A 16,422-nucleotide genomic window follows, 5' to 3' on the forward strand; every position below is an offset into this window, starting at 1 on the left:
AGCCCAAGTACCAGGCAACAGACAACAGATGGCAAGAGACAGATGGGAGAGTACAAGGAAACAATGAGATAAATGAGCAAAAAACTAAGTTGAAGACTTTAGCATTTGGTTCCAAAATTATTAATTCTACTAATCATCTCAGCTGATGTAACCCTATGGTAGGACGCCTTTCCTGTTCCAAAGGTCTTCACAGCAACAATTACAACACATGCCGCAGCCCAGCATGGGTTGCATTTAAGGTGAAGAGTGGGAGTTTAGCAGGGAAGAAGTACCGGTGTGTGTGTAATTCTTGCTGAAATTCATTCAGTAAAGGGGGCTGGGGCTACCTCGGCAAACCGGGGCTTAAGGCCACCTGGGTAAGTCGGTAAAGCGCTGACCAACGGAAAATTCCGGCTTTACCGGAGGCCGGCTCTACCCTGCAGCCTCTACCACACGCAGCTGACAACGTTACAGGCGAGACGTGGGGGCCTGACCGGGGCGGGAATCTCCGGTGCTGCCAGAGGCCTGGAGCGCGGCCGGTCGGCAGCTCAGACTCGCCGCGCGGGTCACTCACGCGCGGCCACCGCGGCCCCGCGGGATGGTGTCAACCTAGTCATCACACACACACGCTCCCCCTGCCGCCCCTGCGGGGAGAGCGGAACCGTCCCCGAAGATGCTGAGGTCCCGCCATGGCAGCCCTGGCACCGGAGCCAGGCGGCGCCACCACGGGGGCCGGGGCGTGCGCCGAGGAACGTCCCGCGGGGGGGGTTCACACACGGATCCCAGACCGCCGCGCGGAGTCCCTGACGGTGTCGAAATGCCGAGAGGGCGTCGGAAGTCGCCTCCCCATGCGCTAGGAAGCGGGCAGAGCGGGTCGGGCCGCGCCGCCTCTCCGGCCCCGAGGCAGCCGGGAGGCGCCCCCGCGGCTGCGCAGCCGCCGTGCCTGGGGAGCCGTTACTGGGCGGCGGGGCGCGAGGCAGCAGCCGTTGGGCGGCGCGCGCAGAGGTAAGGCGGGAGGCGCCCCGGCGGGGACACCCCGAAGGCTCCAGCCGCTCCCCGGGGGCCACCTCAGGGAAAGCGAAACCAAAAGGGCGGCGGCGAAGGGGCGGGTAGGGGCTCCCCGCGGCGCGGTTCGGCTCGGCTCGCTCCTCCCCTCAGCACTGAGGCGGAGCGGGGCGGCGGCGGCGGCGGGCGGGCTCGGCGCGCCCCCATGGCCCTGGCGCCGGGTCAGCGAGCACGGTAGCCGGCTCCGGCTGTCGCCCGCGGGTGAGTCAGAGCTGCCCAGAGAGGGCGGGCTGGACATGAGCCTCGCGGCGCGACTCCGAGCAGCGGTCGGAGACTGAGCCACAAAGAAGTTTCCCCGGCGGCGGCGCGGCGCTCCCCCATGCACGCCCCTGGCCGCCGGCCCTGGGGCACTGCCCGGCAGGCGCCCGGCCCCGACCCCGCCATGGAGCCCCGCGCGGGGCTGCACAGCAGCCCGGACCTCAGCCGGGGCAAGCGGCTGAGCGTAGGGGAGCTCCGCTCCCTTTTCGAGGCTCGCTGCGCCGCCGTGGCTGCCGCCGCCGCCCGGCAGCTGCCCGACCCAGCGAAGAGGGGCTGCCGGCCCCCCAACGGGGTGCTGCCGCCCGTCATCCCCCGGCTCACCGTCACCGCCGAGGAGAGCGAGGAGGCGCAGGGCAGCCCGCAGGCGCAGCCGCCGCACCCCGAGGGCGGCTGGCTGAGGACGGACAGCTCGCTACACCTGCAGTCCCGCCGCCTTTCCACCTCCTCGCTCTCCTCCACCGGCTCCTCGTCCCTCCTGGAGGACTCGGAGGACGACGTGCTGAGCGACACGGAGGGCAGGAGCCAGGGCATCGTGCACCTGGAGCACGGCGAGGACACCAACCAGGTAGGGGGAGGTGGCGGGAGAAGGGGGTTGGGGGCGGTTCGCCCGGGAGGCGCTGCCCCCTCCCCGGGAGGGCGGCCGGGCGGGCCTGCTGGGTGCCCCCTGGGTGCCTCTGGGTCGCCAGGAGCACCCCTTTGGAGTGAGGTTTCCGTGACCCAACTCCACGCAAACTCTGGGAAACTCCTGCTTTTGGGCCAGCAGTAGTGCGATGCGGTATTACAGGTTGCTGTGCCTGTTGGGAAAACGCTGCTGCACGTTGGCTCTTATAAAACCTGGCCAGGTGTGCGCTGTTTCCTTTGTGCTGTGAAACTCTGCTTAATGTCCCAAGAATATGGGGGGGCGTTGCTTGATCATAAGTAGATTGTTTTTTTGTTTTTTTTTTTTTTTTTTTTTTCCAGTCTTCTATATCAGATCTTCAAAATAAAATTTTTCCAGGCATTTACCAGCAGGTATTTTTTGTCTCTTTCAATCCTAGAGTCTGTGGTTGTCAATTTTTGAGCTGCTTCTTGCTGTGAGCATGACAGGAGATGGGGAGGAGCTTGGAATGGGTAGAATGCATGCTTTTGTCCATTCTGGCAGTAACACATTCTTCTCAGTAAATCCCCTCTGTAATTTGGCAGCTTTCATCCATGAAGTGCACTTTTAAAGGCATATAGTTAGTTGCTTTTTCCTTTGGTATATATTTCCCTGACTCCTTATGATGTGCTGCTTGGGGTTTTGTAACTGAAATATGTTGCTTTAGTGAATTAGCCCTCCTACCTTTATTGAGGCTGCAGCTTAAATTGTTGTTCTAATGCCAGCTCATTGGTACTGAATTGTTTTCTAGCAGAACATATGTTCTGAAAAAATGTATAAGCAAGAAGTAATGCAACTTGTAGGTGGTACCTCCAGCTGGACTTTTCTCATGGTAATTGTGGGTTTACTACTTTAGAGGACACATAGTACAGGAGCTAAAATGCTGTGCGCAATATTGGCTTTGTTTGCATCAACTTGTGGCCTGGTTTGGGGAAAAAAAGAAAAAGGTTTGTACTTTATCATATTGCGTATCAAGAAACCGATAATAATACTACTGAATTTGTACTTTTGATCCTTACTGAATCCGGTGTGTGTGGGAAGCCATTACTAATGTATTGCTGTTTGGCTTTCTTTTCTGAAATACATGATATGCTAGTGGGGTTTTTGTGTAAGTAGCAGAAGAATAGACATTAAAGGTGGAAAAAGGCTATAGGCTCATTTGACTCAATATCCCTGCTATTGCAGTGGGCTGTATGCGTGTTAAATAGGGAACAGTAATTTAGTGGTAACACTTTAGCAATAAAGAGAACTCAGAGATGGCATCATGACATCTGGTTAACTTGTCTGTGAATATAGGCTGAAGCAAAACCTATTCTTCAGGCAACAAGCCATGCTGCCTTTAAGGTTCTGATTCTGTACCTCTGAAGTCATTGGTATTGTATGTAATATTGAGTCTTAAATCATTTATTAGAACTGTATGCTTTAGGTACATGCATGTAACTAAAACATACAGCGTAAGTGGATGGTGTGTGGTATTTCTTTCTTTTAAATTATATGAAGTTTCTAGGCATTGCAAAATTGGAAAAGGCTTTAGTCACCTTTTAATGACAAGAAGAAAAGTTTAAAAGTAAAGAAGGTGGTCTTTAACAATGATTTATAGACAAACTAAAAATAGCTGTATTATAAGTACTTTAAACTCTGAGAGACTGTCCTATTCATTTAGGTGTGGGGGAAGTTGAGAACTTCAAAAGTGTTACGAGAATTCAGTTTTTGAAAAAAGTTTATGCAGGTTTCCCAAGTCCAGTGCGACTGCAGGATTTTTTAATGTCTCGTTGGTAAGGTGACTCAACTAGTAAAATAATTCATGTTTTTAATGGCTGAGTTACTCTTCCATACCTGTGGTGTAGGGGAAGATGGGGCAAACTGCCCACCAAGAGCCTGCCTTCTGACTGATATTCTCTACCATGTTATCACTTCTGTGGCAAGCTGGCAAACCAGAGCTGGGACTGGTACCTAGGACTCTAAAACAGCAGAACTAAGTATCACCAGCTTTATGACACTGCCTAATAAATTAAATGGACAAAATCTTTTATTTGCTTACTGCATGCTCATGTAGTTCATCCCTGCTTTCCTTGCTGCATTACCCACCAAAAGCTTGAATCCCGGGAATCTGCTTTTTCCCTGTGGTCAGGCATGCTGCCCTTCATCTCAGGTGTGCTCGCTGATACCTGGAGGTGACCAGGATAGGCTTGCTCTTGTGTTTGATGTCTTTTGATAGTGGACAATGCTGTGATATTAGCAATCCCTGCGCTCGGCTGTCCAGTCTTTACAGACACTGTTTCTTTAGTGAAGCAGTGAGCACGTAGCATGGTGAAGTAGAAGCCTCTGTTTTGAACCTCTGTGGGTTCAACTTTACAGGATATGTTCTTTCTACTAATTAATCTTAGGGCAGGCTTTGGGTTCAAGGCAAGCACATGCATGTGAAAATAACTAGAAATTTTAGGATAATCTGAGGAATGGTTTTATATTTTGAGGATTCTATCTAGAGGTAAATTGGCACATGTTGTACATATGTATTGTTTTTAGTGTATGTATTTTAATAGATGAAGGCTCATTCTCAGAGTGGAACACAAAGGATAGAGACTTTTCTGAAGGAAACTCAATCAGAGGTGGGCCAAACTTGGTGTTCCCTGATTCATGGGAAATTGTGACATTTTGAAATTTTGCTTGTATTGGAATTTCCTTAGACTTTTCTTTGGAAATATTAGAAATTAATTTGGAGCCTGGCGCCTTATGACTAAGCTCAGACCAGTGCTCAGAGGACTGCTGATCTGTCAAGCCTACCAGACTCCCCAGTGCCTAGCAGGGACCTTGGAAACTTGCCCAGGTCTTCAACTGCAGGAGCAGAAGTTCTGATAATGTTCCTGTTATCAGGGCTTCAAGGCTTCCATCTGCAGACCCAGGAACTTGAGACCTTAGCTGAAGAAGGCCCTCTCAGCTGAAGGCCTCTACTGTTGACCTGGCAATCAAGACTCAGCTGTGTCTTTGAAATTGTGTGAGCTCTCAAGCTATCTGTGCAGGCCTGTGTGAGAGACAGGAAACTCTGTAACCCTTCTGTGTACAGGGCTTGCCACCCTGGAGTTATCAGGCCTTAAATCCTGGGATTATAAACCTGGGAGGCTTGGAGGATGGTTCTCCCTGGCAGCTCATGAGGCAAACAGAGAGTTCTCCAAGAGGATGAATGATTCAGTTAAATGTTTCACAGAGCATTCTGGGTTGGAATAATTGGCACATCACGACAGCATTAAATTTTAAATTCTTATTGAGCACAGTATGTGGGCATGTCCCTGGAGCCTTAGGGCCCCAGCTGGGCGGAGTGAATACCTTGGGATTGGTGACTGATTGCAGTACAGTTCCAGCCTGGCTCAGCAGGGACAAAACGCTGTTTGCGTTTAGGTGGGCCCACCTTTGAGAGAAGCTCAGTGGGTAGGTGTTCCAGTTCCTCAGCACAAGTTCTGCATTTCATTTTGCAGTAATTAACAGAGGCTTTGGAAACTGGACTGCCCTGGCTTTCCTGGAGGAAGACCCCTCCAGCAATGAAGAGCTGGAAGCATGAGAGAAGCCTCTGCTGCTGTCCTGTTAGCTGAGCTTGTGGTTCTGTGAAAACGAATTGCACATAGCTGTGTTAATGTAATTTGCATAACGCCATAGCTGGAGCTTCACAAATCTTGGCAGGTAACTTAATCAAAAAATAATGGTTATTTTTTAAATAGCCAATTGACAGAACAGATTTTACCCTATGACAACAGTTAACATTCCTGCCTTCCCTTGCATTTAAATGGGAAGCGTGCTTTTCTACTCTTGCTTCATGCCATCTGGAAAGTGTATATACACAGTTGAATCTTGCAGTGAAAGCACCAGTGGTCCATTTATAGTAATGGAGAGAGTGCAAGAGTTATATATTTTTGTCTTCATTCTGTGACTGAGCAATTTTAAGAAATACGTAAATCTGGTTAGCACCTTCTTTGTTGGGACAGAGATTTTAAGAAGTGGTTTTCACAGAGAATAAACACCATGATAACGTACAGCAGCCTCTTGTCCTCTTTATAGGAGAATGTTATTTACTAGGTGGAAACATGCCAAATAAATCTACTCGTTCTCATAACTGTGACCCGTCATTCCAAATTCCTAGATCTGTAACCATGAGAACAGCTGACAGCTTGCTAGAAAAAAAACAGTTCAGTTCTTGCTTGCAATGGTACCAGTCCAGAAACTTTGGGGGATAGCTGTTAGTGAAGCTTATTTGGTTTCACTGATCTTCTCACCATTATTTTTTATAATACCAAGCACCTTAAAATGGACAAACATATAGAGAGTCACACACACTTGAAAAATACAGACCAAAAGTTTCAGCTGCTTCAGCTCAGGGGTGGGTTACATAAGCTAATGCAGTAGAATAGAATTGTTATTTTTAAATGAAGAATGGGAACGAAGGGCTGACATAAGTAAGACTGTTAATGGGTTTTTAGCCTACTTTCCAAAGGAAAGAAAGCTTGTGTAATCACTCTATCAATTCCATTTTAACAACTTTAGTAGATTTCAGCCAAATTTGGCAGTAGGATAGACATCTCAAAGTTTCTTCAAGAAAGAGTTCTTTAAAGTTCCACAAAGATCAGCATCTGAGTGGAGGAGAGGAAACCAAAATAAGTGCATACCTTTTGTTCTCAGGGGGAGAAGGTGCAGGATGAGTTCAACAGTTGTCTTCTGTTTTGTTTGTGAACTAGTGGATTGGCATGTGCATACTGGCTAGTTGATCAGTGCTTATGTGCTTTTGCCAGCTGCTGCAGGTAGTGCCTCTTGTCCTGAGAGTGATTAGGAGAAAGTATGGGAGGGTGAATACACTGCTGTGGGCTGGTGAGGTTAGGGAATGTGGAAGGCACTAGTTGAGGCGCAGGGGAAGAAGGTAAAGAAATTGTGGGGATATGTAGAAATCTGATACTTTTTTTTTTGGCACAAGCTTAGAGAGGACAAGCTGTAGTTACTCTGATAAGAGTGGAGGACAGTAGATACCAGTCAGCTAGAAACCAGGCTTCATTAGTTTGCTGCTCGTGGAACAACTACTTTTAATGGAATACATTTCATAGTTCAAAAAAAAAAATATGCTAATTTCTAATGTCAGTCCTGAATACTGAAATCTTTTTGAACATACATGTACTGTATGCTGAACAAATATGAAGTGAACAGCAGCAGACTACTTGCCACATTTCCACGTTGCACAGTTATTGGGACAAAACTCTGAATTGGGAGCCTTCTTTCAGTTTGAGGATGGTTTCTTCTCCACTGTACGCTCGAATGGTGGAGTATATTGAAACATCAGAAGTATCAGTTCTTGAGGTCACTGTTTATTAGTAAGGTAGACTCTTGTCTGGTAGGAAATGAGTTAGCTCTTACCAAATTAGTTGAGAGAGAGGCAATTAAATGTCCTATCAGTTAAGAGTTTCTGATCCTGGATATATCTGAAATGGTGACTTACAGATTACAAGATTCTTTCTTGAATGAATTTCCCTCTGATAGTTTTCACTTTTCATGTGTTAAAGGATATATTGTTGCTAGGGTGTACAGTTTAAATTGGAAGAGCTCTGTTATATATTTTTTTTTTTTCCTTACAGACCTGTTGGATTAGGTATGTTATAGAAGTTTCTCTGTATGCACGTTTCTACAGTTCAAACCTCCTTGTAATGCTTATTACATCTGGAAAGAGGGAAAGAAAGTAACAGTGACTCCTCATCATCAGGTGGTGCATTCATATTTAAAGAGGGCATACCTAAACAGATTTTTTTTCTCAGGCTATCATCGATTCAACAGAGTTAAAGATTTATTTGTGAAAACCCGTGCTAGTCTGAAAAGGAATAAGGGTAGTGGCTGGAGCAATAGTTTAGAATTTTATGTGTCTATGTATATTTTTGGGTTCTGACACTCTTATTCTATTAGGCTGGTTTGATGAGGGTGAGCAGGTTTTTTTAATTGAACATAGACAAAAATAACCTCTCGGCCTACGTATAAGGTTTATTATAAATGGAATGTGTTAAAGTGAATCAGATTGATTAAATGCTCACAATGTGATGGAATTTAATACAGCTAATATATCTGGAAGCTTAGAATGCACATTTTATTTACGTTGTAGATAGCTGTTTTGTTTAGCAGTGACGGAGAGAAGAACTAAGGATCATCGTACAGCATTTTGTGGTGATTATCTATAAAATGTGATGTCAGAAAAGTAATATTATCCTCACACATCTTGGAAGGAAAAAGTGATCTTATGTATAGCACCAGTAGATTCGCTGTCTGTCTCTCTTCTGCCTTCTCTGTCAGTGTAGTTTTTGCAGAAAAAGGGGGCTGAGGCAGAAAGAATTGGCTTGTCAGTCCATGATAATTTGGATCTTGTGTAGCGTAGATTTAGATTGCATTTTTAAGTGCTCTTCTCATCTTTCTCTACCAACAGAGCTTCCTCTATAAAGCTCACAAGTTGGGCAAGATGGCATTGTCTGTCCATAGCATAGCATTACCTTGGGGGGAAAAAAAAACATTAAAAAAAGAAAAAGTGGTGAGGGCGGGCGGAGAAGAAGCAAGTGTTAGTCTCCATCAGCTTATTCTGAGCAAAACCATAGGGAAGGGGGAGAGGCTACCTGTTCATCCAGTGTCAGACTAGCAAACACATTGGTGTATTGTTTCCAGTGTTTAACTGATCCATTCCTGTCAGTAATGGAGAATGCTTTCTGGGATAACACATAGCCAGCAGCAGTTGGGTGGGTTTTGTTGAGCTTCCCACAGGGGCGGAAATTTTCCATTCCAAAATGTGGAAGAGTGAGACTGATGCTATAGAAGCCTACCCTGAACTCATCAGGCGTGGCTACTATTGCCTGTTAACAAATCTTCTATTCCTTGGCAAGCTCAGAAAGAAGTTAGCCAAAGACCAGTTGGCAGCTCATTTGAAGCAGTATCATAGACCTGGCACGATCCAGATTTAGAGCTTGGGACAGAATCTCCAAGCCAGTTGGTGACTATAGCAAGCATGACACAGACGTTGCTTTGTGGGAGCTTGGCATTCACCCAGAATCCAGCAACACTCCTTATCTGCAGGATGAAATATCCAAGTAAGGTGGCGCAGTGAATGCAAACTCTTTAAACTGTTTACCCCAGACCACCGATATCACCTTTATTTTACTCGCATTCAATTCAATCTGCTGTTCCTCATCAGCCTTCTCCATCAACCACGTCCATACTTGAGCCACGTTGATAACAGAGGTGTGGTTACAGGTGATAAAGTATAAGTATAGATACTTGTTATGTCTGCATATAATTGGCACTGAAATGCCTATGATTCATCAGTCCACCAAATGATTACCTGTTTAACAGGAAGCTGGGATGTCGCAGAACTGTGTGAGTAAGAAAGCTAGTGGCAACAGCACAGTTCACTTTGATGTATCAGAGGAGAGTGCGAACTCCTGTAGTCTTCATACAAGTTTCATATGATAAGGGTCATATCTCTTGGTAAATTACTTTGAACACTGTATAGAAAGAGATGCCTTTGTTTTCCAGTGATGGTAGGAAACCATCATTCATTGTTGGTATAACTGATTCTGTCCCCTGGTGTCTACAACATCCTGACATAAAATGATCCAGTCTTAGCTATAGCTGCCTTCACTACTCTGAGCTGCTACAGAGAACACAGCTTTCTTTGTGTCTTAGCTTTTTTCAAGCAGCTCCGTATAGTTGAGAACACTGCAGTGATTCTTCTCAGTGATGTTCACTGTGGACAGCATGTCACTTCTGTGTTTTACTTTCTTTGCTTCCTGTTGTGGAGCGCTGAATCAAATGTAGGTTTCTACTTCTTACCTTTGAGGTGCTGGTTCTCCTTGAAGTCTGTCTGTAGTGCACACAGGGGACTGATGGAGCTCAGCTGTGAAGGGTGGTGTTGTCCATCCCACTCTTCAGACACAGGCAAGCTTGAGGAGGCTCAGCTGTGACCTAGGTTTGCTGGATACAAGAGTGCCATCTCCCACAGGGCCTCAGGAGCCTCTTCAAGTACAGCACTCCTTTTAGTGCCCTCTTTAGCACAGGCATGTTAAATGGACCAGACAGCTCTAGCTCACTCTGCAGCAAGTGCTCTGGAAAGGAAGGGAGGATAAAACACTGGTTTCACATGTCAGCGCCTTCCACTACCGGAATGCATTTAGATGCTCACCTCCTCTGCTGAAAATCTTCAAAGACCCCCTGAGCATGTGGCACAGGTAGTGGTCTTCTCTTGTGCTTTCAAATGACCACTTGTATGGGCAGACACACTGCGTACAGGAAGCTGTGCCATTCTGATGCAGGTTAGTCAAGAGTAAAACTTTGGAGATGAGGGAGGTAAGAGGGTTGTGATAGGCAAATGGGAGGGGAGTGACTGGGACTGGTTGGGAATGAGGGGAATGATTAGACAGAAGATCAAAACTTAATGGGCAGGCAGACTGTTGCTTTAAAAAACATGGAAAATACATTCTCAAAGAAACCCCCCAACCACATCAGGAGAATGTGAGACAATTATGTTAAGAAATCATCATTCAGCCAAGCATTAAAAATATGTGAAATAAAATAACTAAAGTGACTGCAGTGTGGGCATATTAATATTCTACAGTCTTTAGTGTAGAACTCAACTAATAAGCAGCTGGTTTATGTTTCAGATCAACTCAAAGGACAAGTTCCATAGTGACTGATGCTACGTATTGCAGCACTTGTTTCTTCATAGATAGGTATGCAACAAATCAGGCAGATCACAGGAAGAGAAAGACTGACTTTCCGATCTAATGCTGCTGAATGCTGATCTGGAGAACTGCTTGTGTTTCACAGTGTCCCTGGGAAAGACTAGGCAAGCTATTTATGTAGACTTTCACCATGGCTGCCAATTGTATTTTTCTCATTCTCCTATTGACCGACTTGAGAGTATGGGTCTTATTACCAGAAATGCTGAATGTTTGTACTTGCAACTGAAGTTAATGGGAACTGTTCTACGGTATTGTATAACACTAGGTAATAGGAAAAGCAAAAATTGGCACCTGAGTTCAGGCTTTCAAAATTAGTGGATATTTCTCATATTAACCCATCTTTGCTTTGGTATTTTCCTTCTAAGATAGGAATAAAAAAAGTTTGTGTAACAGACTGTGAAAACAAATTCATTAAAATCTGGAAAGCACTCTACTGCTGCAGTGATGACTCTCTTAAAACTACCACACACAACTCAGTAACTATGTTTACAGTAGATTTCCAGTAAGTGAAGTATAAATGGTAAAGCCAATGAGGACAGAATTAAAAAAAAAAAAAGCTGCTTTTTATAGGGTCAGGAATTGTTTACACTGAATGAATAGGAACTACAATATGTTATTATATAATTGAAGACTATATCATAAGGTCTACAGAAAAAGGTAAGCGTTGGCATAGAGAGGATAACTTCAGATTGCACAGAAAACGTCAATTCTGAACATTTCTAACTTTTGAGTGCTCAATTTTGCATTTAAGATATTTTTAAAGCTCCAGTTCAAGCATAATTCTCCATCTGAACACATTCTGGTAGTGGAAGGTGCTGACATGTGAAAACAGTGTTTTATCCTCGCTTCCTTTCCAGAGCACTTGCTGCAGAGTGAGCTAGAGCTGTCTGGTCCATTTAACATGCCTGTGCTAAAGAGGGCACTAAAAGGAGTGCTGTACTTGAAGAGGCTCCTGAGGCCCTGTGGGAGATGGCACTCTTGTATCCAGCAAACCTAGGTCACAGCTGAGTCTCCTCAAGCTTGCCTGTGTCTGAAGAGTGGGAGGGACACCACCACCCTTCACAGCTGAGCTCCATCAGTCCCTTGTGTGTGCTGTGCCCAGCAATCTCCACAGAAGGTAGCTTCTAAAGACTAACAAGTGTCTACTGCAAATGAACCTGAAGTTCTTACAATTTGCCACATTTGGTCAGGTTAACTTCTGCTCTTCCCGTGGCTTGCTCCTGCTTTGAAAACTGTCCTCTTGCCTAATTTCAGGCTCCTTCCTCAAAATTCAGAGTTAAAAAGCTTTTCAGAGCATTCACCAGAAATTTTGTAATGGGATCAAGATGTATCTTTTTCTAGCCTTGGAAACAGTTGAAGCTTTGCTGGAATTGTTCAGTCTGAAGCAGACAGTTATTGTGCTTCTTTAAGGTGAGCAACCTAAAGCAGTTCTCAGGAGAATGAGAGACACAGAAGCAGAAAGACTTCTTGTGCATTTGTGCTTTAGTGGCTCTACAGGAAATCTGGGGTTTGAGACCCTGATCTTCTGAAAGAGGCAGAGCTAGAGCAAGTCTTAAAAGGTGGCTTCTGTATTTTTCTCCATCACTGTATGCTTATGTGATGCAGTAGTGATAGAAAGGATAAAAATCTGTGTGCACAGTGTTCGGGTGTGCAGATTGGCTGTTTGTTATCTTTTGTGGGGTTTGAGTGGGTTGTTGGCTAAGTGCACTTGACCTGAATGTTCTAATCATGATAAGCTCTGCTTGCTGTGGGCTTCTTCCTCAGCCGTTCCCACCCATGCGCATTCTGTAGGAACAGCGGCACTGGTTCTGCAAAGGGTCAGCTTTGTTCAGAGGAGAATATAATGTGAAGAAACTCTGAAACCTTCCTACGCTCCAGCTTTCACTTTTCTTAGTGCAAAATGCTGAGTATCGTAATTTTGGGCTGATAATTGTATACAGTTTGTATTGTCTTGCTGTGTGGAATTTAGATAAGGAATTTTTTTGCCTTCTTTGTACTAAAGCAGAAGGAATAAGGAATTAAATCGCAAAGTACTCATTTTGGGATGGATCCTGCCATACTCTTGAAAATCCTGTGAGAGGATTTTGAAGTGGAGATTCCTGACTTCCAGATGCTTTTGCCTGTCACTTGCTCATGACGCCACCATGGCTACCAAAGGCATTCAGTAGAAAAAAAATAATGAAGCTGTATTTTAAATGTGTTAGGAAGAAGTGAGTCTCTGGAGTTGTCTCTGGCCTAATGATTTGCATGGATTTGGGCACTAATCAGGCCCCTGTAACGTTTTCATTACTTGTTTTCCTAAAATTTGTAGCAAGACCAAGGAGAATATGTGACTGACTGCCTTCAGCAATGAGACCAGGGAGGGAGGAAGTGCTGTGCTGTCTAATAGCCTTGTGCTTGTTAATCCCTGTGCCCACCGTCTCCAGTCCTTTTCCCAGCAGTAGGACTAGCTGATGTTCTAAGCATGGTTTCCCATTCCAACATTAAAACTGTCGTGAAAACTAATTCTCTCTTTTCCATCACTGTTCATCCATTGGGACTTGCTGCATTATTTCTAGAAATATGTCCTGTCCTATTGCCATAGCTGTGTGTCTTGATCCCAGCCTGCCTTTTCAGTCCTCTGTATAGGCAGCAGTCCTGCTGGGACAGGGGATGGCTCTAGGATGAATATAGCCAAGTCGCCAATTTTCTTTTTACGCTGCATTTTTCAAGAAAAAAAGCAGACAGGGCAGCAATGTCAGTCTTGGCTTGTGAAATAACTGCTCTGCATGGCCCCGTGTGAAGCATAAGTCATAAACCACTTGCAAATGATATTTCAAATGTCTGTCTTGTCTTTGTTTGCTGAGTCCTGATATATTGATGTTGGTCACTCATGGGTTCTGTTACTTATGTCCAATCTGGCATAGAAGCTGCTGCTTGCTCCGTATTTCGGGAGGCTGGTGTAGGTGGTTGTGCAAGATACGGGAGTGTGGCTTGCAGTTCTGTTGCTAGGAATCAACAGTATGAAATTCTTGTAAGTTTTTATGGGGGTTTTTGGTCTCTTACGATGAGGTAAAAGTTTTGGTAGATAAATGGTCTATGTATAAACTACACCCTGTTTATTTTATTTTATTTTTAGGTGGGTTCATGTCTTAATAATTAGCAATTGATGTTTGTGCTTCTAAAAAGGTGGGATCTCCAGGATCTTGATTGTAAACACGTTTGTTTACCTTCAGGGCAGAGGAAACATACTCTGTACAACACATTCACTATTGTTCAAACGCCCACATCTCTTCAGGAAGGCAGATGCCTTGTTTCAGTTTCAGTCTTTCGTTGAGTCACTCCTGCTTATGTAAGGTCTGAATTTGACTCTCTCTCTTAAGGCTACATTATGGAAATTAAAATCTTAAATAATCCCTTGTCTTCTGGGACTACCTGCTTCTGTTATGGAGGAGGAATTAAACTCGCCTTTCTTGTGTTGTTCTGTTAACAGAAATTCTCTTTTCATCCTGTGGTTTTGCTCAAGGGAGAAGTCATCTTTTCTCCACATTCCTTACATAGTTCCTGGTGCTGACTTGGGGCAGGAAGAGTTTCTCTAATCTTAGGCTTGCTCCAAAAATAAACAACTACCTTGTGACCCAGAAGGCCCTCTCACTCCTATGGGGGAAGCTGAAGGGTCGCTGTTCCCGTTTAATTCTGGGTTTCTCCATCATTGCCACATTCCGTTTATGGGCTCCCATGCTGTCTGGGACACTGGCCTCACTTGATCTGTTCCGATGCTAACCCAAGTAGGAGTGTGTTTTTTGCTTGCTTGGGTTTTTTTTGGTTTTTTGGTTTTTTTTTTTCCTTTTAAATCCTTTTGACACAGTGCTTTGGAATAATCTCACAGCTACTATGTTAAAGCTTGGAGTTATTAAAGTGGTTGCTGAAGGATGTGGCTTTCCCCTAGGTAAATACCACACCACTCTAAATAACAGTGCCTATCGCATGTTGACGCTTGCATTCCATTGCAAAGGGTGGGCCGTATTTGAACAGTGGTGTAAGTGATAGGTGAAGCAGTAACTGCTTATGCGTCTTTGGGGAAAGATGGAGGTGTGAGTTTGGAGGAGACAAAGGAGGAGAGACGGAGTACTGGACTCTGTCTTGTGGCAGATTAGAAGAGCAAATGGCAAACTGTTACCAGTGGATGTCTGATCTGTTTTTTACATGACATATTTTAAGACTGTAATAATTCTTTTCACTTAACGCTGTATTGCTGCTTATTTGAGTGCCTCTAATTTAGTTTGCAAGCATTAATTACTTAAATTGTTCAACAGTGTTCTGAAGTGGAGCTATTATAGCCTGCAGTTGTGGGAACTGCAGCAGAGAAAGGGCATGTGTCTGGACTTAGATCCCATAATGAGGCAGTGGAGTTTGCTTAGATCTTTTGCAAATGAGTGTCTGATGTTTTAGGATGTTAGAAGCTGAATTATCATGGTAGGAAAGAGAAAAGTTCTATGTATGTACATTTTAAAAATATATACCTGTCAGTAACCTCTTTATATGTGTGTGCATATGTACATGCATGGGTACAATAATTTCAGAAGTCCTGATTTGCAGATAAGTGTTGGTGTGAGGGACTTAATTTTTTAAATGTATGTTTTAATACTTTTTAGGAAATGGAAATAAAGCACAGAAAGGGACCATATAACTTTCCTCACTGTCCTGTAGGACATAAGTATCTCTAGATGACTGATGATGAACCATCTTGGTGCCTGTGACTAGAACTCCTTTAAAAGTATTGCAACTCATTGATGCTGGGATCAGCCCAGTTTTATGTTGGTGGCAGGTGTCCCCTGTGACTGGGCTATGCCACGATTTTACAGGCATTTGTCAAGCCTGTTTGAAAGCTCACTGATACATGGAAGGCCCTTGTTTGACATCTGACCTGAATGTCTTGGTTTTGTTGCAAATTAAAGTCATTTGTTCTGGTCCTTCCCAGTGGACATGGAGAACAATTGACTGCTCTAATAGTTATGAAAACTTTTGTACTAGAAGACAGTTGCGGTGCTTGGTCCTCTCAGGCTAAACAAACAATTCTTTCAGCCTCAGAGATATGACATTTGTTATTCATCCCCAAAGTTTGCTCCATCTTGTCAAAGCTTTCATGGAATGGTGACCAAAATGAAGCACAATCACCACAAGTAACCAGTAGGTTCTTACAGCAACCTTGACTCTATCCTTGTGCTATCTATCCTTTCCTACAGGAAAAAAATTAATTATAGCACAATAGTCTTCCACTGTTACAGTGTTATATTCCTTTTGGGCAGAAAGTCAAAGTTATATGGGATACGGCTTCTGGGGCCCTTACAGGAGGATACGTTGAAAGCATGGTAAGCTTTCAACATGTATTTACCAACCCAAGCTGTTAGCAGTAGGAAGAGAGGAGTCTTTGACCAGTTAATAGAAGACAATTTTGCAATTTCTGTGTGATGGTAGTGGTTTGTGGTGAATGGGGAAATGTAATAAAGGACAAGTATTAAAATTTCCTTAATTTATCTATTCAGACTGGAGATTCTCCTGTGGCCACTGAATCACTGGGGTGTTAAACTGGTGGCAAGCCTGGCTCTGAACTGCTGGGCAGGCAGGATAGAGCAGTGTGTCTAGGTAACAGTCTGCACCACCTTAGCAAATAAGATGAAGCGCATGCTCAGCTTCCTTCACAAGCGCCTGGAGTTCACCCAGGGGAAATTAGCTTCCTGGCTTGTTGCCAGAACACAG

At 44.6% G+C, this 16,422-nt stretch overlaps 1 protein-coding gene across 2 annotated transcripts in view; it reads left to right on the top strand.

Annotated features, from left to right (window-relative positions):
- The first annotated feature begins 976 nt into the window (after positions 1-976).
- The window catches only part of ITPKA (inositol-trisphosphate 3-kinase A), a 40,281-nt gene continuing 24,835 nt past the window's right edge, over positions 977-16,422 (top strand). Inside the window, exons 1-2 of one of the 2 annotated variants that reach the window (XM_074584597.1) lie at positions 977-1,867; positions 2,263-2,313. In XM_074584597.1, the coding sequence (XP_074440698.1) occupies positions 1,364-1,867; positions 2,263-2,313 (555 nt within the window). In that variant the 5' untranslated portion in view covers positions 977-1,363. The remainder of the gene's footprint in view (positions 1,868-2,262; positions 2,314-16,422) is intronic. The other variant, XM_074584598.1, reaches the window with a different exon arrangement.

This window comes from Larus michahellis, chromosome 4 (genome assembly GCF_964199755.1).
Source record: "Larus michahellis chromosome 4, bLarMic1.1, whole genome shotgun sequence".
Taxonomy (NCBI): domain Eukaryota; kingdom Metazoa; phylum Chordata; class Aves; order Charadriiformes; family Laridae; genus Larus; species Larus michahellis.